This window comes from Toxorhynchites rutilus, chromosome 1 (assembly GCF_029784135.1).
Source record: "Toxorhynchites rutilus septentrionalis strain SRP chromosome 1, ASM2978413v1, whole genome shotgun sequence".
Classification (NCBI taxonomy): domain Eukaryota; kingdom Metazoa; phylum Arthropoda; class Insecta; order Diptera; family Culicidae; genus Toxorhynchites; species Toxorhynchites rutilus.
In genome coordinates this window covers 108,172,974-108,197,419 of record NC_073744.1, presented here as the reverse complement: position 1 = coordinate 108,197,419, position 24,446 = coordinate 108,172,974, and the positions used below count along the sequence as shown (strand labels likewise).

The 24,446-nt window shown below is 43.1% G+C and overlaps 2 protein-coding genes and 1 long non-coding RNA gene across 4 annotated transcripts in view; 2 read left to right on the top strand and 1 right to left on the bottom strand.

Annotated features, from left to right (window-relative positions):
- The window catches only part of LOC129763622 (uncharacterized), a 257,711-nt gene that overhangs the window by 94,663 nt on the left and 138,602 nt on the right, over positions 1 to 24,446 (top strand). The window lies entirely within an intron of this gene.
- On the bottom strand, positions 987 to 11,684 carry LOC129763626 (uncharacterized). Its single transcript, XR_008740995.1, has 3 exons — positions 10,751 to 11,684; positions 10,511 to 10,678; positions 987 to 1,206 (listed from the first exon to the last, which is right to left on the bottom strand). It is a non-coding gene; the product is annotated as an uncharacterized LOC129763626 (long non-coding RNA).
- Positions 18,182 to 23,463, top strand: LOC129763623 (uncharacterized). 2 transcript variants are annotated; one of them, XM_055762864.1, is made up of 3 exons: positions 18,182 to 18,884; positions 18,938 to 19,107; positions 23,085 to 23,463. In XM_055762864.1, the coding sequence occupies exons 2-3, from the start codon at positions 18,939 to 18,941 to the stop codon at positions 23,303 to 23,305; spliced, it is 390 nt and encodes a 129-aa protein (XP_055618839.1). In that variant the 5' UTR covers positions 18,182 to 18,884; position 18,938; the 3' UTR covers positions 23,306 to 23,463. The 2 variants fall into 2 exon arrangements, with proteins under 2 accessions (XP_055618839.1, XP_055618840.1); XM_055762865.1 differs by having other exon boundaries at positions 18,182 to 19,107.

Below are 24,446 nucleotides of genomic sequence, written 5' to 3'. Positions count from 1 at the left end.
CTGTGTGATAACAAAACTACGCATATCACACGCAGAGGAAATCGTGCTTATGACAATCAAAAACAACTTGTAAAAACTTAAAAACATAATACATTTTCCCTCATTATCTATTTTTATTGATATCCCGAACATCACTTCATTCCGAAATTCATAAATCCTCCTACATATTTCATGTTAACATAAACGTACTACCAAACGCACACGCCGGCACCAAAAACAAACAGTACTAATAATTTCCAATTGGATTGTTGTGTCAAATCGGTCCCAAAAAATGGTATCGACAACGGTGCCGACGGGGGTCTCCGTAGCCACATTGGTTGCGCGTTCGCTTAGTAAGCGATCGATCGTGAGTTCAAAACTCAAGGCCCTCATTTGACCATCTTTGTGTTGTTACAGAATAACTACGTCCACGCAACAATCATCAGTGATGGAGATCGATCCACGGTCGAATTGAGATCGATTCATCCATACAACTGCTCTGCTCTGCAAGACACATCGGGCTGCTGTTCTATAAATAACTCAACAATGATCAATCAACTGTCTCCGCTGTCCGGTCTAACTGGATAATGGAAGAACAGAACGAAAACTCTTACGCCTATATGGCAACTGTGTAAATGTGTACCATATGCAATGGTATAGAAGGGAATACTCTAACGCCGAAAACATGGCAACTGTGTAATGTGCTAATTATAGATATGATAAACATGTGACTTGTACACGATTGAAATGCGGCTCTGTTACAGCTAAAGCTAATGAGCCTAAAATAAACAAAAGGGATAAAAAAAAACGGTGCCGACATCGTGCCATTTTGCAATGATTCTGTCGACCTAATCTTCGTATTTGACAAGCAATTTTGTGCCAACACTGTGCCAATCTGGCACCGCGTCGACCGATTGCAGCACTGATCGACCGTTCTTATGGCTCAGTGTATTTTCAAGAAAGTTTCAAGTTTTCAAGAAACAACAAAATAAAAATGGCGTTGTTTACAAATATTTATTTTCTGTACATTCAATTTACATACATACACTATACTCTTGCACAAAATCATGAACTAGCAGATCTTTGCTGCTGGCGTTCACAGTATCAGATTGTATCATCATCAGTGAAATTCCGGCGAAAGCAGATTTCTTTGTTGGAATTGTCTACATCGACAGCAGCAACACCTAGCTTTGATGGTATCGACCGTTAACATCGTTGAGTTTGCTTCTGGAATAAAATTAAGAAAAAAAAGTCTTCTATCATATAAATATATATATATATATATTTTTTTTCCCAAAATATATTTTTTATTAAGGCACATGTGGCGTTAGCCTGACGGGGCCGGGAGTCCAATATTTTGACAATTTTTGTCTCACAACTATGTTAGTAATATGTAACCGATTACTCGCGGTTGGCTCGAGGTTAGTATTACAAGTGTTCTCATAATTGGTATTGTTGGAGAGTTATCATCCACCCAACACTACATCCCTGGATTGATGAAACCATAACCGCTCAGAGAACAACAGAAAACATAAGAGCTACAACGATATGGAAACAACAGCAATACAACAACGAGAGTGCGCTCGATCGAGAACGGCAGTGAGTGCCGTAAATGTGTGTGGTGTTTTGTTTTGGTTTTCGTCAAGTGGATAAAATAGGAAGAAAGGAGAGATAGATTGTAGAGTAGAAGAATAGATGTATAGTACCGTAGAATAGTCGTTGAGTGTAGTTCGTCTAAAATTCAAATTTGTATATGCTGTAAAAATAAATGTAAATAGACCTGTAAAAGAAAATATATGTTGTTTCGTGCTGAATGTCGAGTGCGTGGAATTTAATTAATTGAATTGTGTGATTTATCGCACACCCAATACGAGCCCACCCACCGCCCGTTGGAATACGGCTTAATTGGAAGGATTCTGGGTGGAATTGAACATTTATGGTCCTTCGAACCGGATCTGGAACCGTCTGGAGCACTGCCTAGTGGAAGTCACCGAATCGATCCGTCTTCATCATCATCGCTATTGTGGAAAGGATCTAAATAGCACTGCGGCCATTGGAATCAGCTACACAAAGCAACATATTGGAGGAGAACAATACGCTGGACATTGGCAACATATTTTTTTGCTCAGGTTAGTGAGAACAAATAAATATATGTCCGGTCGAAGCTAGCGCACTATTTGGTACTAACACGGAGTTATTCTCGGTACTGTGGACCCGCCAAAATTACATTCTACGGAATTGGAGCGCGCTGACGAGGGCTGTCACCTTTGGAAAATTAAATTGTACGAGCCGATACACCGAAGATTGATCGACTCCGGATACCTGCTGTTAGAGAGGAGCATAACAAGAAAACATCGACACCACTACCACCCACAACGTCATATTCGAGGAGGACAGTAGCATAATACGACATATGAGATAAGAAGAGGAAGTGCAGCTAATATTTTGCCTGGGTTAGTGCATAGAGCAGTATATGTGCCGAAGCTAGGCAAGATTAATACACCATTTTAAATAAATATATCCTCTTCGACTCATTCCTACACACTGATCCCTGCGAGAATATTGGTATTTGGCTGTTGATTATTCGCTGCTGTTGAGCATAATCAACTTATCGTTTGGAATTGGTGCGACTATTGTTTCTGAGGGTGAGTTGGAACGGTATATGTCCGCCGAAGTTAGTTTACGGAAAACTACATAGCATACCTCTCTTCTTCTCCCAACCCTTGGTCCTGTCGGAGCGTGAAGATCATTATTTCTTGTGACGATCAAGGATTCAACGTTGCGCTGTTGCATACCATAATTATTTTGGTGCACACGTTTACGTTTTAAGGTAAACTACACTGGTATATGCCTAGCGGAGCTAGGACTTCGATCGATTACTACCAACACATTTCATCCCTTTTCACTAACGGTACCGATAACGTGAGATCAACATGCCGCCAATGATACCCGCTGACAAGAAGGCTCCTTCGCTGAAGCTGCTCATAGCGAGGTTGAACGATGTCCAGGCTTCCTTCAACGACATCTGGCGTTTTGTGGAGGACTATGAGGAAACGTCAACGGTTACGGATGTTGACATCCGTTTAGAGAAAATTGATGAACTGTGGGAGAAGTTTTGTGACACTTTAGTTGAGATTAGGGCACATGAGGATTATCTCGCGGATGAGGAATCATACGATAAGGAACGACAGGAGTTCAGTGATAGATATTATCGAGCCAAATCATTCCTCGTAGAAAAATCCAAAAGGTTGCAGGGTCCATTGGTACTAGAGCAGTCCGTCCGAACAAACGAGTCAGTTGGTTTTGGTGCTGATCGTGTGCGTCTTCCTCAAATAAGTCTACCGTCGTTCAATGGGGATATAGATGAGTGGCTGAGTTTCCGTGACCTCTTCACTTCGCTCATCCATTATAAAACTGAGTTGCCAGCAGTGGAAAAGTTCCACTACCTCAAGGGATGTCTTCAGGGGGAACCGAAGAGCCTGATAGACCCGCTGAAAATTACGACGGCCAACTATCAGATCGCCTGGGAAATGTTGTTGAAGCGGTTTGACAATAGTAAACAGTTGCGGAAGCGTCAAGTTCAAGCACTGTTTCTTCTTCCAACATTGACTAGGGAATCGGTCAGCGAACTTCACACACTACTAGAGGGATTCGAGAGGGTCGTGAAAAATTTGGATCAAGTGGTAGAACCAGAGGACTACAAAGATCTATTGCTGGTTCATATACTCACAGCACGACTCGACCCAGTAACACGTAGGGGCTGGGAGGAATTCTCGTCGACTAAGGAACAAGACACGCTGTCTGATTTAACGGATTTCATTCGGCGGCGTGTTCAAGTACTCGAATCTCTTCCCAGTAAATCGGTGGATTCCAGAGGACCACAACAGTATTCGAAACTAAGACCGGCGTCTACAAAGGCAAGTTACAGCAGCGTGCAAGGTTCCGAAGCACGTTGTGTGGCATGTAAAGGAGATCATCCTGTTGTATCAGTGTCCAGTGTTTCAACGTCAAGAGGTAGCGGAAAGAGACGCATTATTGAGAACCCATTCGCTCTGCCGCAATTGCTTCAGGGTAGGACATCAGGCGAAGGATTGCAAATCAAGGTTTTCCTGTCGGACTTGCAAGGGTCGGCATCATACGTTGGTCTGCTTCAAGATCGATAGAGAAGGTTCCACGAAAGTTACGGTGGTCGCAAGGGGCAACCATCAGCGACATAGCAAGGAAACAAGGTCATCGGCATCAAGTTCAACACAAACAGCAAACGTGTCAAGCGGTTTGTTCTGCGCAGCAGTACTCATCCCAGGTGTTACTGGCTACGGCTGTTGTCATATTGGTGGATGATAGCGGTCAGAGGTTCCCCGCCCGAGCATTATTGGACTCAGGGTCCGAAAGTAATTTTGTTTCCGAACGGTTGAGTCAGCGGATGAATGTCAACCGAGAAAGGGTGGACATATCGGTTCTTGGAATAGGACAAGCAGCGACTCAAGTCAAACACCGAATTCGAGCGATGGTACAGTCACGAGTTTCTGAATACTGCCGAGACATGGATTTCCTAGTTTTGTCGAAAGTCACGGTGAATCTTCCGACCTTGACGGTGAATACAAAGGGGTGGTCGATTCCAAAGGGCATTGAACTGGCCGATCCTGCATTTTTCCAATCCAAGGGTGTGGATATCGTTTTGGGTATAGAAGCTTTCTTCGAATTTTTTGGAACTGGTGGAAAGATTTCGTTGGGTGAGAGACTGCCCGCATTGAATGAGTCAGTCTTCGGCTGGGTAGTATGTGGAGGCTTGTGGGTACCAAGTCAATCCATTCAGGTCAAATGCAACATATCCGCTTCGGGAAGTTTGGAGTCCTTGATTGCTAGATTTTGGGAATGTGAAGAGATTGGATCAACAAATCATTATTCACCGGAGGAAGTTCAATGTGAGGAATATTTTAAGCGAACGGTAAAGCGTGAAATGGACGGTCAATATACAGTGGCTTTGCCCAAGGACGATGGCGTTCTGAGCAGACTAGGGAAATCCGAGGAAATCGCACTACGTCGACTTCAGGGAACGGAAAGAAGATTATCACGCGATTCCAACTTACGGGATCAGTATTTGGCTTTCATGCAGGAATATCTTCGACTCGGTCATATGCGTAAGGTTGAAAAAGTTTCTGGTGAGGTTCAACGGTGTTATTTGCCTCATCACCCGGTATTCAAGGAAGCCAGTACTACCACAAAACTACGGGTGGTCTTCGATGCTTCGTGTAAAACCTCAACAGGAGTATCGTTGAATGATGGATTGCTGGTGGGGCCAGTGATCCAAGAAGACCTACGATCGATCATCATTCGGTGCCGCACGAAACAGATCATGCTCGTTGCCGATGTGGAAAAGATGTTCCGGCAAATCAACGTCTGTCCAAAGGATAAATCCCTGCAATCTATTTTGTGGCGTTTTTCTCCCGACGATGAGCCGGAAACCTACGAGTTGGGCACAGTAACGTACGGTACTAAGCCAGCACCATTTCTCGCTACTCGTACTCTCAAGCAGTTAGCCATGGATGAAGGCAGTCGTTTTCCATTAGCAGCAAGGGCGGTGTGCGAGGATGTATACATGGACGACATCATCACCGGTACAGATGAAGTAATGTCAGCAATCGAGCTGAGGATTCAACTCGACAATATGATGAATTCCGGTGGCTTTCACCTCCGGAAGTGGGCGTCAAATCATCCGATGGTTTTGGAGGGAATCGCAGAAGATGCCTTAGCGATTCGAGACGTGGAGGGTATCAACTTGGACCCAGATCCGTCAGTGAAGACACTTGGCCTAACATGGATGACGAACACCGACACTTTCAGGTTCCAGTTCAACATTCCGATACTGGACACGAGCACAGGACTTTCCAAGCGAAAAATTCTATCAGTCATTGCCACGCTTTTCGATCCTCTTGGTCTCTTGGGTGCTGTCATAACCAGAGCCAAGATTATAATGCAATTATTGTGGATGTTAAAGGATGAGAACGACGAAAATTTGAACTGGGATCACCCAGTCCCTTCGACGGTGGGTGAGACCTGGCGATGTTATCACCGACAACTACCGCTATTGAACGAAATACGCATTGAACGCTGCGTGATCATACCCGATGCGATCCTCGTCGAGATACATTGTTTCTCAGATGCGTCCGAGAAGGCATATGGAGCATGTGTCTACATAAAGAGCATGGATTCGAGTGGAACTATTAGGGTCAGATTACTGTCGTTCAAATCAAGGATAGCTCCGATGAAAACCCAATCCATCCCGAGATTAGAGCTTTGTGGGGCACTTCTTGCGGTTTTACTGTACGAGAAGATTCGTGATTCGACTAGAATAGCAGCGCAAACGTTTTTCTGGACGGATTCAACGTGTGTCCTTCATTGGATAGCAGCTTCCCCATCCACTTGGAATGTTTTTGTCGCTAACAGGGTTTCGAAAATCCAAACGATATCCGTTTGCTGTCAGTGGAGACACGTGTCAGGAGCTGAGAATCCTGCGGACCTCATTTCCAGAGGTATATCTCCTGAGGACATCGTTGAGAACAAGGTTTGGTGGCATGGACCAGCTTGGTTGGAGAAGGGTCCCGATTATTGGCCAACATTTCCAGAGAATTCTACGGTTGAAGAAGGTGAGGAAGAGAAGCGTCGTACAGTAGTAACCAACATTGCTTCTGGAATGGTGGAATTCAACGATTGGTATTTTGGGAAGTTTGGATCGTTCATTGCATTAATCCGGTGTACAGCTTATTGGCTGAGGTTGATGAAACTGCTTCGTGAACCAATAAATACTCGTAAGGACACGAGATTTCTTTCCGCAATCGAGTTGAAAGAAGCAGAAAGGCTGCTAATTTCAAGGGTGCAACAGGAATGTTTTCATCTAGAATGGATTTCATTGTCTAAAGGGGAAATGGTTCCCCGAAAATCTCCGCTTCGATGGTACAACCTATATATATCCGAGGACGGGTTGATAAGAGTTGGAGGACGACTGAAGCATTCAGCGGAATCCGAAGAAACGAAGCACCCAGTTGTTTTGCCAGCTAGGCATCATTTTACGCGAATCATTATAAGGTACTACCACGAGAAGCTGCTTCATGCAGGACCGCAACTACTATTAGGAGCTGTAAGACTCCGCTATTGGCCATTGGGCGGAAGGAATCTCGCTCGCTACATTGTGCATCACTGCCAGAGGTGTTTCCGAGCAAAGCCGTCTGCAATACAACAATTTATGGGAGAGCTGCCATCAGCACGGGTCACCGTATCTCGTCCGTTCTCACGAACGGGCGTTGACTACTTTGGACCACTTTACCTAAGGGTAGCCCCACGACGACCAGCAGTGAAGGCCTATGGTGCAATCTTCGTTTGCATGTGTACGAAGGCGGTACACTTAGAGCTTGTAAATGACCTATCTACCGACCGATTTCTGCAAGCATTGTGGAGATTCATCTCAAGAAGAGGAATGTGCACGGATCTTTACTCCGACAATGGCACTAATTTCGTCGGAGCTCGAAATAAACTACGAGAATTCCTGATTTTATTGAAAAATAGTAGTCACCATAGTCGAGTTTCGAAGGAATGTGCCAATCAAGGGATTCGATGGCATTTTAATCCCCCCAGTGCGCCCCACTTCGGAGGTTTGTGGGAAGCCGCCGTACGATCTGCTAAAATCCACCTGCTTAAGGTTCTAGGCGAAAGTGTTGCGACTCCCGAGGATATGAGCACTCTACTCGTCCAAATAGAGGGGTGTCTCAATTCAAGGCCATTGACACAGATGTCTGAGGATCCAAACGACTTAGAGCCATTGACGCCTGCCCACTTCTTGATCGGAACTTCTCTGCAGGCGATCCCGGAAGAAAATATAGAAGCAGTTCCCAGTAATCGTTTGAACAAATGGCAGTTGATTCAAAAACGTCTACAGGATTTCTGGAAGAGATGGCGCAGAGACTATTTGGCACAGCTGCAAGGGAGAATGAAGCGATGGAAACCACCTGTGTATATCGCAGTTGGCAAGCTGGTGATCATTCAGGATGACAACCAGCCCCCTATGCGTTGGAAAATGGGGAGGATTGTTGAGGTTCACCCGGGGGACGATGGAGTTGTGCGAGTTGTGACGCTCAAAACTTCTTCAGGTATAATGAAGCGTCCGGTGGAAAAACTGTGTATGTTACCAATTGAGGATCGTGATAATTAAACCCATAGCTTCGAATCCCATTGCACCCCACTCCCTTTCCTGTCGAAGAGGTTTTTTATTTCAGAAATTTCGGAAATTTCAGGGTGGGTGAGAATGTTGGAGAGTTATCATCCACCCAACACTACATCCCTGGATTGATGAAACCATAACCGCTCAGAGAACAACAGAAAACATAAGAGCTACAACGATATGGAAACAACAGCAATACAACAACGAGAGTGCGCTCGATCGAGAACGGCAGTGAGTGCCGTAAATGTGTGTGGTGTTTTGTTTTGGTTTTCGTCAAGTGGATAAAATAGGAAGAAAGGAGAGATAGATTGTAGAGTAGAAGAATAGATGTATAGTACCGTAGAATAGTCGTTGAGTGTAGTTCGTCTAAAATTCAAATTTGTATATGCTGTAAAAATAAATGTAAATAGTCCTGTAAAAGAAAATATATGTTGTTTCGTGCTGAATGTCGAGTGCGTGAAATTTAATTAATTGAATTGTGTGATTTATCGCACACCCAATACGAGTGTTCGTCCACCCACCGCCCGTTGGAATACGGCTTAATTGGAAGGATTCTGGGTGGAATTGAACAGGTATGTTGCAGTCTTCGATGCTCTGTACGTGTGCCAGACACGGGATACTTCCTATTGGGATGCAGCTGACCATTAATCAGCAACGCCCCCCTAGTCTGTACCCCATATCTAGCGTGGTGCGTCTTTCTCGACTCGAGAAATCCAGGATAGAATGGTCACTAGCCGGCGCAATCATCAGCTCGTGTAGAGTTGTCATGAGCGGTAAAACCTTTGGCTCTTGTTGAATGATCAGTGGACTGCACAACCTTCGGCCCGTGCATCTGTAAAGAGTGTGTGTATGTATTGCCGCGACTAAGTAATAGTTTATCGATCGGATAGGAGGGATATGAAACGGGGACACAACGAAGGAAACATCATTAAACGTTGACATCGGCGTTTCTGAGGAACAGGTATAGATGAAGCAGAAGATCAGGATCCCGGCTACCTAAGATATCCCGGACGAGGATATCCGATTGTCTGCCTTTTGCTCTCAGTGCTCTAGAGAGCTGAGAGCGAACAGCATGGAACCGGATACACGACCAGACAACATGCTCGATGTCGTGGTAGCCATCGCCACAATCACAAAGATTGTTTGCTGCGAGCCCAATGCGATAGAGATGCGCGTTTAGGTTGTAGTGATTGGACATAAGCCGAGATATCACGCGAATGAAATCACGACCTACATTCAATCCCTTAAACCATGCACTCGTCGAGACCTTAGGGATAATCGTGTGTAACCAACGACCGAACTCATCTTCACTCCACATGCGCTGCCAACTGACGAGTGTGTCCTGACGAGGAATGTGAAAAAATTCATTATAGGCAATTTGCCTTTCTAAAAGTGTGCCTTCTGAAGCGCCCACCTTAGCTAGCGAGTCCGCTTTCTCATTCCCCGGAATCGAGCAATGAGAGGGAACCCATGCTAAGGTAATCTTGAATAATTTTTCGACCAAAACACTCAATAGATGTCTTATTCTTGTTAGGAAATAAGATGAGCGTTTATCAACTCTCATTGAGCGGATTGCCTCTATTGAGCTGAGACTGTCTGAAAAAATAAAATAATGGTCGATGGGCAGTGTTTCAATGATCCCTAGAGCGTAGTATATCGCACCCATTTCTGCGACATACACGGAACAAGGATCTTTGAGTTTGAAAGAGGCACTGGAATTTTCATTGAAGATGCCGAAGCCAGTGGACCCGTTTATGTATGAACCGTCAGTAAAGAACATTTTATCAGATCCAACTTTCCCATATTTTTCCGAAAATATCGACGGAATAACATTGGAGCGTAGGTGATCTGGTATTCCATGGATTTTTTGTCGCATGGACAGATCAAAAATGACAGAGGAATTGCAAAAGTATGGGAAGCAAACTTGGTTGGAGATGCCTGGTGAAGGGTGCACGTCGTGGGTAAGGTACTCATGGTATAAAGACATAAAACTTGACTGAGGAGTCAGTTGTAGTAGATTTTCGAAGTTATCAATCACCAATGGATTCATGATCTTGCAACGGATGAGAAATCTGTAGGATAATTCTGTGAACCGAAGAGTAAGCGGGGGTACTCCTGCCAAAACTTCGAGACTCATCGTATGAGTCGAATGCAAACACCCCATGGCTATACGCAAGCAACGATATTGTATCCTCTCCAGCTTGAGAATATGAATCCTGGCAGCTGATCGGAAGCAAAAACTGCCATATTCTAACACTGACAATATCGTTGTTTTGTACAACTGTAATAATATGAACTGAATCTATTTATACTTACGGATATTCAATTTGGTTACATTTGCGATGGTCTATGCTTAGAGTGAAATAAGCTCGATAAGCTCGTTGGTGTGATTTCATCCGCATAACATTCACCTACTCCATTCTGACGGTGAGCATTGCCGGAAGAATAGTTAAACGAGTACAAGGTCGATTTTCGTATCTTGTGCTGCTAGTGGCAATAAATTATTACTATGAAAAAATTATTATTTTTCCAGTTTGTTTGATGACTGATACATACGGTCGGATAGATGTTCTGTTGTTCCGAAGGTGAGTGATCATCTTGTGGTAACAGAAGAAGGGGATTGTCGTATCCGGACATCATTTTTGCTGTCTGGTTACGATTTTCCTTCCGCCGATTGAAAAGTACCCCGCTGCTGCTGCTGCTCGATGTGTGCTCCGCTGATGCTGTCCCAAAAGTACGCTCCGCTACTATACGATTAAACTCTGCTGCTGCTGCCCGATGCGCACTCCGCTGCTGTTGTCCGATGTGTGCTCCGCTACTGTCCAAATGGTCGGTTCCTCTGTTGCTGCTGCTGTGCCCGATCCACTAATGTCCGAAAAGTTGGTTTAGCTGCTTTCCACTGTGTGCTCTTCTGCATCCAAGTTAAGAATCAGCTCGCTCGAAATTGCGCGGCCGTTTATATAGCGGCGTTCATTATGTTTCCCTCCCGACGATACTCTTTCGTTTCACCCGCCCATCGAAATACAAGGGGTATATTTTTCTTCTTTTTCTTTATGCTTATGAATTAAGTACACAATCCGGTGAATGTTTATTTATTTTTATTTGTACCACATCACTTTCCTACAGGGATGTTGAGGATTGAATCAATGCATGCAGGGTACATCAATGGTGCTTTTGTTCAGGACTATACACTCTTTCGGAGAATATTTCAGAGCTTGTAGGTTTGGAAAAAAAGCGAACAATCGGACGATGATCCATCGTTGGAATTGCTGTTACAGTTATACTGTTCTCGATGAAGTGTCTTACAACTGATTAAGATCGAAGTGGATGAGGATGAAGCCATCGAGGATTAACATGATGGATTATCAATTATATCTGTGGTGACAGCAGCTTTTGCAGTAGCTTTTTCCATCGTCTCTGCTAACAATTTTATTTGTAAACGCCTCATCATCAACATGGGTAATCTTTTTTGTAAACATCACCGGACAAGCCTGAAAGTGGATTATTATTTTGAGAAAGGAAGAACAACAGCTGAAATTGAATAAATTTCAATGCCTGATTTTCTACTGCCTTCGCCATTACTAGTCGATTCATCCTTCACGTCTTTTACGGAATTATCATCGACCGAGTAGAACCATTGTACATTGTACACTTTGGTTTTACTCCTTTCGAGCCACCGCTATTTTTTTTTCAATTGCTTCCGACTGTATGACCTCCAGTATTTCGTTCACCGTTCGTAGCATTTTGGGCTCAGCAGCAGCAACAGCTGAAATCAGGTGAAAATATATTTTTTTAAGTATTGCATTGTGTTTTTTGTACATCTCAACAGCACTTACCAAATGGAAACAAATATTCTTATTGTAATAGTAAGTAATCAAATAATACTGTCTCTTGCATGTGTTATTATGTGATGTGATTTCGTGTTTTTAATGACAGTTGAGCGAGAAAGAGAAAAACCAAAAGCTGCAGTGATGCCGTTTCGCTCAGTACATGTTATCCCGTACATTTATAGCTGAAGTTGTAGGCAGTGCTGCTTCCGGGGGTAAAGTGAGGTTAGATTCCGGCACTTTTGTAGCACTTTATGGCGCTCGGTCGACATCGGACCGATAACCACTCGAAAATAATTTAGAGCGGGTTTTCTTTCCGATTTGTTTTTTGCTGTCGACACTGACACTAATACATTTCAGTTACAATAACATTGTGTAGCTACGCTTGAACGGAAAACGATTCACAACACAAACAAAACAACTGGTTATTTATTTGTAAGCATAGGAAAATGTTGGATCACTCTACACACAGCTTCCTTCAAAACTAATAGCCACTATCTCAACATTTTCGTGGAAATTTAATGTTCCAACTATATTGATTTCACATATACACACAATAAACACGCAAAGAAAATAAAATCGCGGAAAACCGAGAACGCCGAAACAAGCGCGAGTGCACTAACATATTCTTAAACAAATTTCTTCTTCCGAGGAAACAACTTTTAAACTAGCCTTTCAGAAAAAAAGACGGGTGGGTAATGTCGGGGACATAACCGGAGTGACGTAGGACTATACAAAGGGGACAGCTTTTGCTAAATATATATTTCGAATATATTTTTTTATTTTCTTCTCCTACGTGAATACCTACCTATCTACCTCAAAATGGATAAGTTTACTGTTTACTCTTTATGAACATGTTGGGGTTCTGAAAAGAACCTTTGGTGTTGTGTTTTTGCGTTCTTTTTACAAACTTGATTCTTGTTTTTTTTTCTGAAGGCTTTGTACTTATTAAATGTTCAACGCCGGGCATCTTTCGGCATATGCACATATCGTACAATCAAAATGATGGCTGTGATAGGGAATGCATAGGTGGTTATCAGCTCATTCACTGTCATATATTTCACTATTGAGCATATTACCGTACCTTAAACTGTGGTTTCGGAGACGAATGAATTGTAAGATTTGTAGTCTCCGCAAACAAAGTAAATAAAAATGAAATAGAACTGAGTTTTTGGAGACGAACTCTACGATCTGTCGAGAAATAAACGAGCTATAAGCGTTCTGAAAAACCAACAGTAAATACAGGGACGGATGATCTTCGGATTAAAAGTCCTTTAAAATAAGAACAGAGCAGCAGGAAATACATAGCTCATCATGTTGCTCCATTGTTAATTTTCTATACAATGCAGATGTAACGTCAGTCAATTTTCAACATCAGTTATCAACCAAAGAAAGCAGTTTTTGCTACTGAGAAATTTCGTTAATGCCATCCTGCATACAATGTGTTGTAATTTGAAGCCACTTTTAATTCGGAAACCAAGCATGGGTTTGTGAAAACTGAATGATCAATTTAAAAGACCCCAACCACCAATAAGTTCAAGAACAAGCATAAACAAAATAAATCAGTTTATATTATATGTCATATTATGTCACTTTAGAATGCATTGGTATTGTGAAAAACTTTTAATAACTCTTCTTTGAAAGGTTTAATGGCCCTGAAAAGCATCGTGTTTTACGATGGCTGATTTTTCCACCAAAGCAGTCTGTATAAACAAACTTTTCCCATCTTCTACCTGCTGCCGTTTTGCGAATGCGTTTGCCACTCGCTGAAACTGGTTGTTGCCTCCGAACCGAATGTGCATTGTTCTGTAGGCGGGTTTTCTTATTGTCGTGAGCAGCTTTGCAAGCCAACTCGAGCACTCCGGCGGCCGAAATTCTATAACCGCTATTAGGTATACTGGTGCTCCGGCACCAATCCGTTGATGCGATGTGATTTGAATCGATGCCATACAACCACACTGATTTACGGTTTGAAAGAGAATGATATATTTTTCAGCGGATCCGCGCATTTTGTACTTTAGCGGTACACGCTCACAGGATAGAGACAAATTGGCAGACTCAGCCAAAGGGGCGAGTCCAACGAGACGAAATACATTCATTACGATTTGTTCGCTCGTTGGATTCACATGCAGGCTAAAAAGGGTCCTTTTCTGGATCACAAAATTATCTTCAATCTAAAGAGTTTATTGTTTTGTTATTACTCGATATCCCCATCTTGTTCGGCTTAACCTTTCTATTTAGCGATTGCGTTTGCCACTCGCCACAGCTTTCACAGTTGGAAAATTTCTTCCCATCCAGTTTGTGACATATTGTACAGTAAATTACATTCAATGGCACGTCGCATTACCACCACTCAGTGTCGCATTGGAGGCGATTTTAACCTGTAATTGAACATTTGCGATGACAGTGGTACAGTGTCGACTTTCAATGTGGGGTCATAATTTGGATCTCTATGTTTACAAAAATGTCCAACTAAATATGTCGCATTACAGGTCCGTCCAATTAGCTAAATGTCGAACTAATAGTAAATTACTGTACTTTCAATCTGGAAACAATTTAAGAATTGGTGAAAATTGAATAATCAGGAAAGTCCCCAACTATCAATAAACTCAGAACAATTGCCAAATTCATATACTCATCAGATCCTGGCAAACAAATTATGAAAAAATCAATTTGCATTGCATTGAACTATATTTCGTAAACTCTTTTTTGAAAGGTTTAATGGCCCTGATAAGCGCCGTGTTTTATGGAATAAAAGTAAAAAGAACAAACTTTTTTCTTCTGCTACCAGCTGCCGTTTTGCGATTGCGTTTGCCACTCGCCACTCGCTGCAACTGCCTGTTGTCTTGATGTCCACCGAACCGAATGTGTTCTGTTCCGAATGCGGGTTTTCTTATCGTCACAAGCAGCTTTGCCAGCTAACTCGATCACTTCGGCAGCCGAAACTATATAACGCCGGCTAGGTGGACTGGTGCACTGGTACTAACGCGCTCGGCCTAGCTACCCTTGCGGAGCAATTGGCGGATACACCTACGGGGAACGGCAAACCAACACGGTTCGAGCGGGATTTTGCCTTTCCGTTCACTTTTCCTCCTTTGCCATGTCCAGACATGGCTGGTTGGGTTGGTTTGTTGATGTGTTGTGATGCGAACTGATGTGGTGTACGGTTTGAATGAGAATGATCGTTACGGAAGGAAGGAAGGTCTTGTATTATAGAGACTTTAAACTTTTGTAGTTCATTCGTCTCTAGCCTTGAGAAAGGCCCTTTGAAAACTCTACTCTACTTTACTCCAGCGCTACCACCTCCACCCTCTTGCCTTGAGAAAGGCACTCGATCCGTCGCCGTCCAGCCCGTCCAGCAACGATGTTGTCCAGTCGGTGTCCACACAAAGAATGATCGTTACGGCAGCGGAGCAGGGATTTTTAAGCTGACTGGCTGGCTTGAGAATTACGCATGTGTGAGACTGCGACCAATGTTTCGTTATTTTTTTTTCTTTTTCCTTTCCAATCGTCCTTCATTCTATTTCGCTGCTGCCCTGGTTGACCGTTTTGGTCGGTTCGATTTGAGGAGCACAAAATGGACCAATCAAAAATGGGCACATAGTGCATTTTGACAATACTTGATATTTAACAATTATTCAATTATTTATCTCAAGAAAAATGAAATGTTATTCGTTATGATAGATGCGTAGATATATTTCCTATCAATTGATGCAAAAACCTTTGCGATCTATTGAGAAATGCTCGAGTTATAAGCGTTCCAAATCTTGCATTTTTTCCTACTTGTTCAGTGCCTAGATTTCCATTTCACCCCCTATATCTTCCGGTTAGACGTAGTCCTACGTCAAAAAATCCAGCGAACATTCAATCGTCGCTCAAACCAAACTCCCGCAATTCCTGTGGTCTTACTATGCCACATTGACTAAACGATATTTGTTGCGAATGTACGTTTTCAAACAATTGTTTTGGTCTTACTATGCCGATGAGTTTTTTTTATGAAGTGTGGTCTTACTATGCCACCTGGAGAATCACAAGTTCATACGTACAATTTGTACTTTTTAAACGATCTACTGGAGCACCGTGGTCTTACTGTGCCACTTAGACCATCACAATCCGCAATATGTTGGAATTTTCCAACATTGTGGTCTTACTGTGCCACTTTGACTTTTGCAAACTTTAAATTCCAATGATTTCTTAACACTGTGGTCTTACTATTCCACTTTCAACACTGTGGTCTTACTGTGCCACCTTCAACATTGTGGTCTTACTGTGCCACTATGTCCTCTCGAAACATTGAATTCCAACGCTGAAGTTTAAATACTGTGGTCTTACTGTGCCACTTTGACCTTTGAAAACAAGGATTTCCGAACGCTGTGGTCTTACTGCGCCACTTTGAACACTGTGGACTTACTATGCCACTCATTCTCATAGGTTTTCTGATTCCTATCTAAACGGGATGCATCAACGGCATCAACGTATTCCTTTGACAAACACTTTTTCACTTTTTGACGTAGGACTACGTCTTTCATTTCTATACCGGGGTGTAAAATCAAAGTTTCGAAAACGAAAGCGTTACGCCGGAGACCGAGATTTTGAGCGTTAATAGCTCCTAAACAACTGAACGAAATGGTATGATAAACACTTCATTCGAAAGATAAAATGTCTACGCGTTCTATACTTGTTACTTTTTGATCCAAAAACTTGTTTCAATAGTCTTAAAATTGCTTTCAAAACAGGCTATTGAAATCACCAATCGGTATATAAGCGAGCGGCGCTCGGAAATCCACTCAGTTCTAATTGAACAGCGATTGGAGCATGTTGTCGCTGTTGCGGTGAAGCTCTTTATTTATCATGAAAGCGCGGATGAACGGTGTCACCAAGAGCCTGTTTGTGCACCCTAGGCCAGAAGGGAATCTATCAGGAGGAGAGTGATGCCACAAACGGTTCCCTGGGAAGACATCGCTACACACACATACACGCGCGGCTATTAACAAGTGGTTATCGAGTTGGCATTAACCACTGGTGGGCTTCCAGTATCGAGGAAAATGTGGAAATATCTAATCGTTACTGAGAATAATCTGCCAGTTCCTCTGGGAATTTTCCAAATATATTCATGTGAAAGAGTTTAATTGAATGTTTTCTATCCATGTTACACTGTGACCAAATATGTTTCAATCAAGTGCTATTAACAGGTGGTTATCGAGTTGGCATTAACCAATGGTGGGCTTCCAGTATCGAGGAAAATGTGGAAATATCTAATCGTTACTGAAAATAATCTGCCAGTTCCTTTGGGAATTTTCAAAATATATTCATGTGAAAGAGTTTAATTGAATGTTTTCTATCCATGTAACACTGTGACCAAATACATTTGGTTTTGTGGTTTTTCAATCAATCGCAATTAACAGGATAGCTTCAGAAGATTATTCTTCCCCATCAGTAGGATATTTCCGTATCCAATATTGTATGCGCCCGCAATCGATTATTGCTCAGTCGCCGAAAGTTCCGAGCTCAGAGAGTTCATTCCCCTCTAGTTTGCCTTCCAAATTGCCATCGTAAACCACACCTTCTCTCGGTTCAATCACACACAAAAAGCATACTTAAGCGATATTCTGGTGGTGAGACACATTCATTTTTCGTGAGGACATCGACAAGACAACATCGTTGCCTAACGTGCTGGAGGAGGTGGACGGCGAAGGATCGACACATACACGCGCAGAACTCTTTCCGTTAGGATGCCATTTAGCATCGAGAAAGTTCCGGAAAGATCTAATCATTGCTGGAAAATAATCTGCCAGTTCCTTTGGGAATTTTCAAAATATATTCATGTGAAAGAGTTTAATTGAATGTTTTCTATCCATGTAACACTGTGACCAAATATGTTTCAATCAAGTGCTATTAACAGGTGGTTATCGAGTTGGCATTAACCACTGGTGGGCTTCCAGTATCGAGGAAAATGTGTAAATATCTAATCGTTACTTAAAATAATCTGCCAGTTCCTTTGGGAATTTTCAAAATATATTCATGTGAAAGAGTTTAATTGAATGTTTTCTATCCATGTTACACTGTGACCAAATATGTTTCTATTAAGTGCTATTAACAGGTGGTTATCGAGTTGGCATTAACCACTGGTGGGCTTCCAGTATCGAGGAAAATGTGGAAATATCTAATCGTTACTGAAAATAATCTGCCAGTTCCTTTGGGAATTGTCAAAATATATTCATGTGAAAGAGTTTAATTGAATGTTTTCTGTGGTAATGGGTCTGTAATATATCTATGGTCCGTATGTGTACGAACAGGAGAGCGGAGGGAGAATAAATATATATACACGAGATTGTAGAATCGACTACACCGGTGTTTATTTGATCGTGTAATTTTCACAAATTGGCGACGATTGTGGGACGATAATTTGTAGTGGGTGCATAGGATTTCTTCTGGATTAACAATCATCAGCTGAAGGTTGGTGGAAAAAGCTCTCGATTGACGCTACTGACGCGCATATGAAAAGCTCCGCACGGTGAGAGCGAGTGAAACTTCTTCTTGGAAGTGAAAGAGATAGGCGCATGTAAGCCTGGATGATCTGCGACTTGACAGCAGGGCTCGCGACGAGAAAGCGGTAAGATCTGCGACTTGACAGCAGGGCTCGCGACGAGAAAGCGGTGAGATTTGCGACTTGACAGCAACACGGAAAGCTTCGCGACTAGTGAGCGGTGAGCAACAAGAAAGTTTCCGCAACGAGTGAGCGGTGAGATATTCTGCTTGGAAAAAGCACACGTTGCCGTGACGAGAAAAGCGAACAAGGTTATTGATTGGATGTAAACAAGTCTGTGAACGATTGAAAAATCGGTTTGATTTAACGAAAAGAGGTAAAATATTGGGATAGATTATTAGAATCAATTGTAATTGATGTTGTTTTAAGGATGGATAAGCTGAAGTGTTTCTCGACCCTACCACCGTTCTCGTACGCGGATGTGCCGCTGGCCGAACGCCGCAGTAAGTGGCATGTCTGGAAAAGAGGGTTTGAAATTTGTCTCCGTGCTTCCAAGGTGACGGATGCCATTGAAAAGAAAGATCTACTGCTTGCTCAAGGTGGGTTCGGTCTTCAGGAGATATTTTTTTAACATTCCTGGAGCGGACGTAGAAGAAGACAAAAATAACGGTATCGATCCGTATGAGGTGGCAATCACAAAGCTGGATTGTTATTTTGCACCCCAACGCCATGAAGCGCACGAGCGGTACCTCTTCTGGGCCATGCAACCTGAGACCGACGAGGGTTTGGAAAAGTTTTTAATGAGAGTTCAGGTTCATGCCAGTAAATGCAATTTCGGGATGTCAGCAACCGCAAGCAGTGGCATTGCGGTGATCGACAAGATGCTGCAATTCGTACCTCCGCCGCTGCGGGAAAAACTTCTCCAAGATTCCAACTTGAACATCGAAGAAATGATCAAGCAAGTTAACGCACACGAGACCTCACGATCGGCTAGTGATCAAATCAGTGGTAAAAACATTCTTCAGAATACACCCAAAGCAACGGAAACAATGCAAAACATTCGGGGATCCTGCAAGTATTGTGGGCGTTCTCATGGGCCAGACGCGTGCCCGGCATGGAATAAAACCTGCGGGAACTGCCACAAAAAAGGACATTTTCGAGTCGTTTGCTTTAATCGTCCTGCCAGGGGACCGGGGAATTTCGTACCATCATCTTATCCGGCATCGTCATCGACCTTCGCGTCAACAACAGGAAAAAATTCACTGAAGAGAACCCACGTTCAAGCTTCTCCGGCTGCTTGGTATTCGAGCGGCAGACCTGCACAAAACAAGATCGCGAGGTATGCGCGGAAGGTACATGCTATCGACGATGCGGAAGTTGACAACGAAGAGGTCGAACTTGTCGAAATGGTATCATCGGTTCATGATTCCGAGGAGTTGGTTTGGGCCAATGTTGGCGGTGCACTAATTGAAATGCAGATCGATTCAGGTGTACAGTCAAACATAATTGACGATCAAACCTGGGATGTGATGATTCGTAATGGAGTACATACAATCGGGGGAAATCAGCAACCAGATCGGAGATTCAGAGCGTATGCACAGAAAGATTGCCTATTTGTAACCAACATGTTTGACGCAGAAATCTCCATCTGCGATGGGTCGAAGCAACTGGAAACGGTAGCACGTTTCTACGTTGTTAAGGATGGTCCTCAGCCTCTATTGGGGAAGAACACCGCAAAGCAGCTGGGTGTTTTGATAGTTGGGCTTCCGAGTAAACAAGAAACATTTCAACATGTAGACATTTCGCGACCATTTCCAAGCATCCGTGGCGTGAAAATACATATCCCGGTTGACATGTCAGTAGAGCCTGTCGCCCAACGATTCCGACGATTGCCTTTCGCAACTCTGCAGCGTGTGGATGACAAGTTGAAAGAATTGTTGTCCAAGGACATAATAGAACGAGTTGTGGAACCCAGTCGCTGGGTATCGCCAATGGTTGTCGTTGTCAAGGACAGTGGTGATATTCGACTATGCATCGACATGCGCAAAGTCAATAAGGCGATTCTCCGCGAAACCCATCCGCTTCCGACCATCGAAGACGTTCGCTGGAAGCTGAATGGGGCGCTTTTCTTTTCAAGACTGGACATCAAGGATGCGTTCTACCAGCTTGAGTTAGACGACGGAAGTAAACCATTGACGACGTTCATTACTCACAAAGGTAACTGCGATTAATTTGGATATATGATTACAGAGTTGTTATGAAATAAGACTTGTAAGGATTTTATTTATGGTTGTTTAACCATAACGAGCACATACTTAAAACTTATGACAAGGTAGATAATACTAGCATATTGCTTTATTTATTTGCATGCAAGGTTTATTCAGATACAAAAGGCTCGTGTTTGGAATATCGTGTGCTCCGGAGATGTTTCAGAAAGTTCTTGAACAAATCTTATCGGACTGTGGGAATGTCATCAATTTCATCGACGATATAGTCATAGCAGGAAAAACGGAGCAAGAGCACGATGCTTCGCTGAAGCAGGTTCTTGATAAGTTGCGATCCTACGGTGTTCTCCTGAACCAATCAAAATGCGTTTTCAAATTGACTGCAATAGATTTTCTGGGTCATCGCTTTGATAGAAACGGCATGACTCCTTCACAAGACAAAATTAAAGCTATCGAAAACTTCAGAACTCCAACCAATTCTGAGGAAGTTCGCAGTTTTCTTGGCTTAGTAAATTACGTAGGGGCTTTCATTCCGGACTTGGCTACGAAGTCGTTTCCACTCCGGGAGCTCACCAAGAACAAAACTGAATTTAAATGGGGTGTCGAAGAGCAGGCAGCATTCGATCATCTCGTACGAGCCATAGGAAGTGTAGAAAGCTTGTCCCATTTTGATCCAAAGTTGAAAACAAGAGTTGTTGCGGATGCCTCCCCGGTTGGGTTGGGAGCAGTTCTCCTACAATTTTATGAAGGAGAACCGAGAGTTGTTTCTTTCGCTAGTAAAAGCCTCACTGACACCGAACGTCGATATGCTCAGACAGAGAAGGAGGCTCTGGCACTGGTGTGGGCAGTAGAGAGGTTTCAAATCTACCTCATCGGTGTTCGGTTTGAGCTAGAGACTGACCACAAGCCCTTAGAAGCTATATTCTCACCTGATTCATCGCCGTGTCTTCGAATTGAACGTTGGGTTCTGAGACTTCAGTCATTCAACTACGAAGTTGTGTACCGCAAAGGCAAATCGAATATTGCCGATCCATTGTCACGCCTTTCGCAATCATCAGAAGCGGTATCATTTGACCCAGATTCCGAGGTCTACGTTCGTAGTGTCCTAGAACTGGCTGCTATCGACCTGAATGAACTTGAAACAGCATCTTCCAACGACCCAGAGCTAACTCAATTGCGAGAGTGTTTGGATCGTGGGGTGTGGAATCATACATCTGAGGCAATCAAGCCATATCACGCCTTTCGGAACGAGCTTGGAAAAGTAGGAGACCTCGTAGTCAGAGGATCAAGATTAGTGATTCCACGAGACTTGAGGCAACGCATATTGCAATTGGGACATGAGGGTCACCCAGGTCGTACTAAGATGCAGCAGCGTCTGAGGCATACCTGTTGGTGGCCAGGAATGGACGAGGCTATAATTCGCACAGTAGATTCGTGCACAGGTTGCCAGCTGGTAAGCCTGCCAAATCGCCCTGAGCCTATGGAACGGAGGAAGTTGCCGGTTACGCCGTGGATGGATATTGCCATTGATTTTATGGGTCCGTTACCTTCGGGAGACTACTTATTAGTTATCGTGGATTATTTTAGCCGTTATAAAGAAATCGAAGTTCTTCGGAAGATAACGGCAAATGAAACGGCTGAGCGTCTGGAACGCATTTTTGTTCGGCTTGGGTATCCTCAAACTATCACCCTGGATAACGGTCGCCAGTTCGTTAGCGATGAGTTTGATACATATTGTAAGCGTAAAGGTATACACCTTAACAAGACCACCCCGTATTGGCCTCAAGAGAACGGTTTGGTTGAGCGCCAAAACCGGTCACTTATCAAAAGGCTCAAGATCAGCCAGGCTCTGAAGCGCGATTGGAAGCATGATATGCTTACTTACCTATTGATGTACTACTCAACACCTCATAGTACCACCGGAAAGACCCCAAGCGAGCTAATGTACGGGCGAAACATTCGGACAAAAATACCTACCTTGCAAGACGTGAGCACTGCTGTACCGCTTACTGACTATAGAGATCAAGATCAAGTTGCGAAGGAGAAGGGGAAGGAGAGAGAAAATGAACGACGTAGGGCGAAACCGTCGAACATTAAAGTCGGAGATAAGGTGTTTGTAAAGAATGTTCTTCACGGTAATAAGCTGACTCCAACGTTCAATCCTGCCATTATGACAGTGGAGGCTAAGCAGGGCCCTAGAGTAACAGTCCGCAATCAGGAAACAGGAAAAGTTTACGATAGAAATTCTAGCCACCTGAAAAAAGTAGTTCTTCCAGAAGTTCTCGTTTCTAATAGAAGTATATCGTTCGCTTAGCTGTATTTCAGATATATTTCAATGTTGATATTTACAGGATCCGGGCAGGCTACAACAGAGCCTTCGATTCCGGATAATGTCGAGCAGTCTGATGATTTACCGATTGATGGACCGCAGAAGCCAGAGGAGACAGCTAACGCTGAAGCAGCTGCTGTCATGCAGCAGTCAGGATCCGAAGACGATTCTGCCAATCGTGGTAGATCTCAACGCACTATCAGGTTGCCGAGGCGTTACAATGAATGTTTTATGAAATATTAATTGTTATAAAAAAAGGGAGATGTGGTAATGGGTCTGTAATATATCTATGGTCCGTATGTGTACGAACAGGAGAGCGGAGGGAGAATAAATATATATACACGAGATTGTAGAATCGACTACACCGGTGTTTATTTGATCGTGTAATTTTCACATTTTCTATCCCCTGTTTTCTATAACACTGTGACCAAATACATTTGGTTTTGTGGTTTTTCAATCAATCGCAATTAACAGGATAGCTTCAGAAGATTATTCTTCCCCATCAGTAGGATATTTCCGTATCCAATATTGTATGCGCCCGCAATCGATTATTGCTCAGTCGCCGAAAGTTCCTAGCTCAGAGAGTTCCTTCCCCTCTAGTTTGCCTTCCAAATTGCCATCGAAAACCACACCTTCTCTCGATTCAATCACACACATAAAGCATACTTAAGCGATATTCTGGTGGTGAGACACATTCATTTTTCGTGAGGACATCGACAAGACAACATCGTTGCCTAACGTGCTGGAGGAGGTGGACGGCGAAGGATCGACACATACACGCGCAGAACTCTTTCCGTTAGGATGCCATTCAGCATCGAGAAAGTTTCGGAAAGATCTAATCATTGCTGGAAAATAATCTGCCAGTTCCTTTGGGAATTTTCAAAATATATTCATGTGAAAGAGTTTAATTGAATGTTTTCTATCCATGTTACACTGTGACCAAATATGTTTCAACCAAGTGCTATTAACAGGTGGTTATCGAGTTGGCATTAACCACTGGTGGGCTTCCAGTATCGAGGAAAATGTGGAAATATCTAATCGTTACTGAAAATAATCTGCCAGTTCCTCTGGGAATTTTCAAAATATATTCATGTGAAAGAGTTTAATTGAATGTTTTCTATCCATGTAACACTGTGACCAAATATGTTTCAATCAAGTGCTATTAACAGGTGGTTATCGAGTTGGCATTAACCACTGGTGGGCTTCCAGTATCGAGGAAAATGTGGAAATAACTAATCGTTACTGAAAATAATCTGCCAGTTCCTCTGGGAATTTTCAAAATATATTCATGTGAAAGAGTTTAATTGAATGTTTTCTATCCATGTTACAGTGTGACCAAATATGTTTCAATCAAGTGCTATTAACAGATGGTTATCGAGTTGGC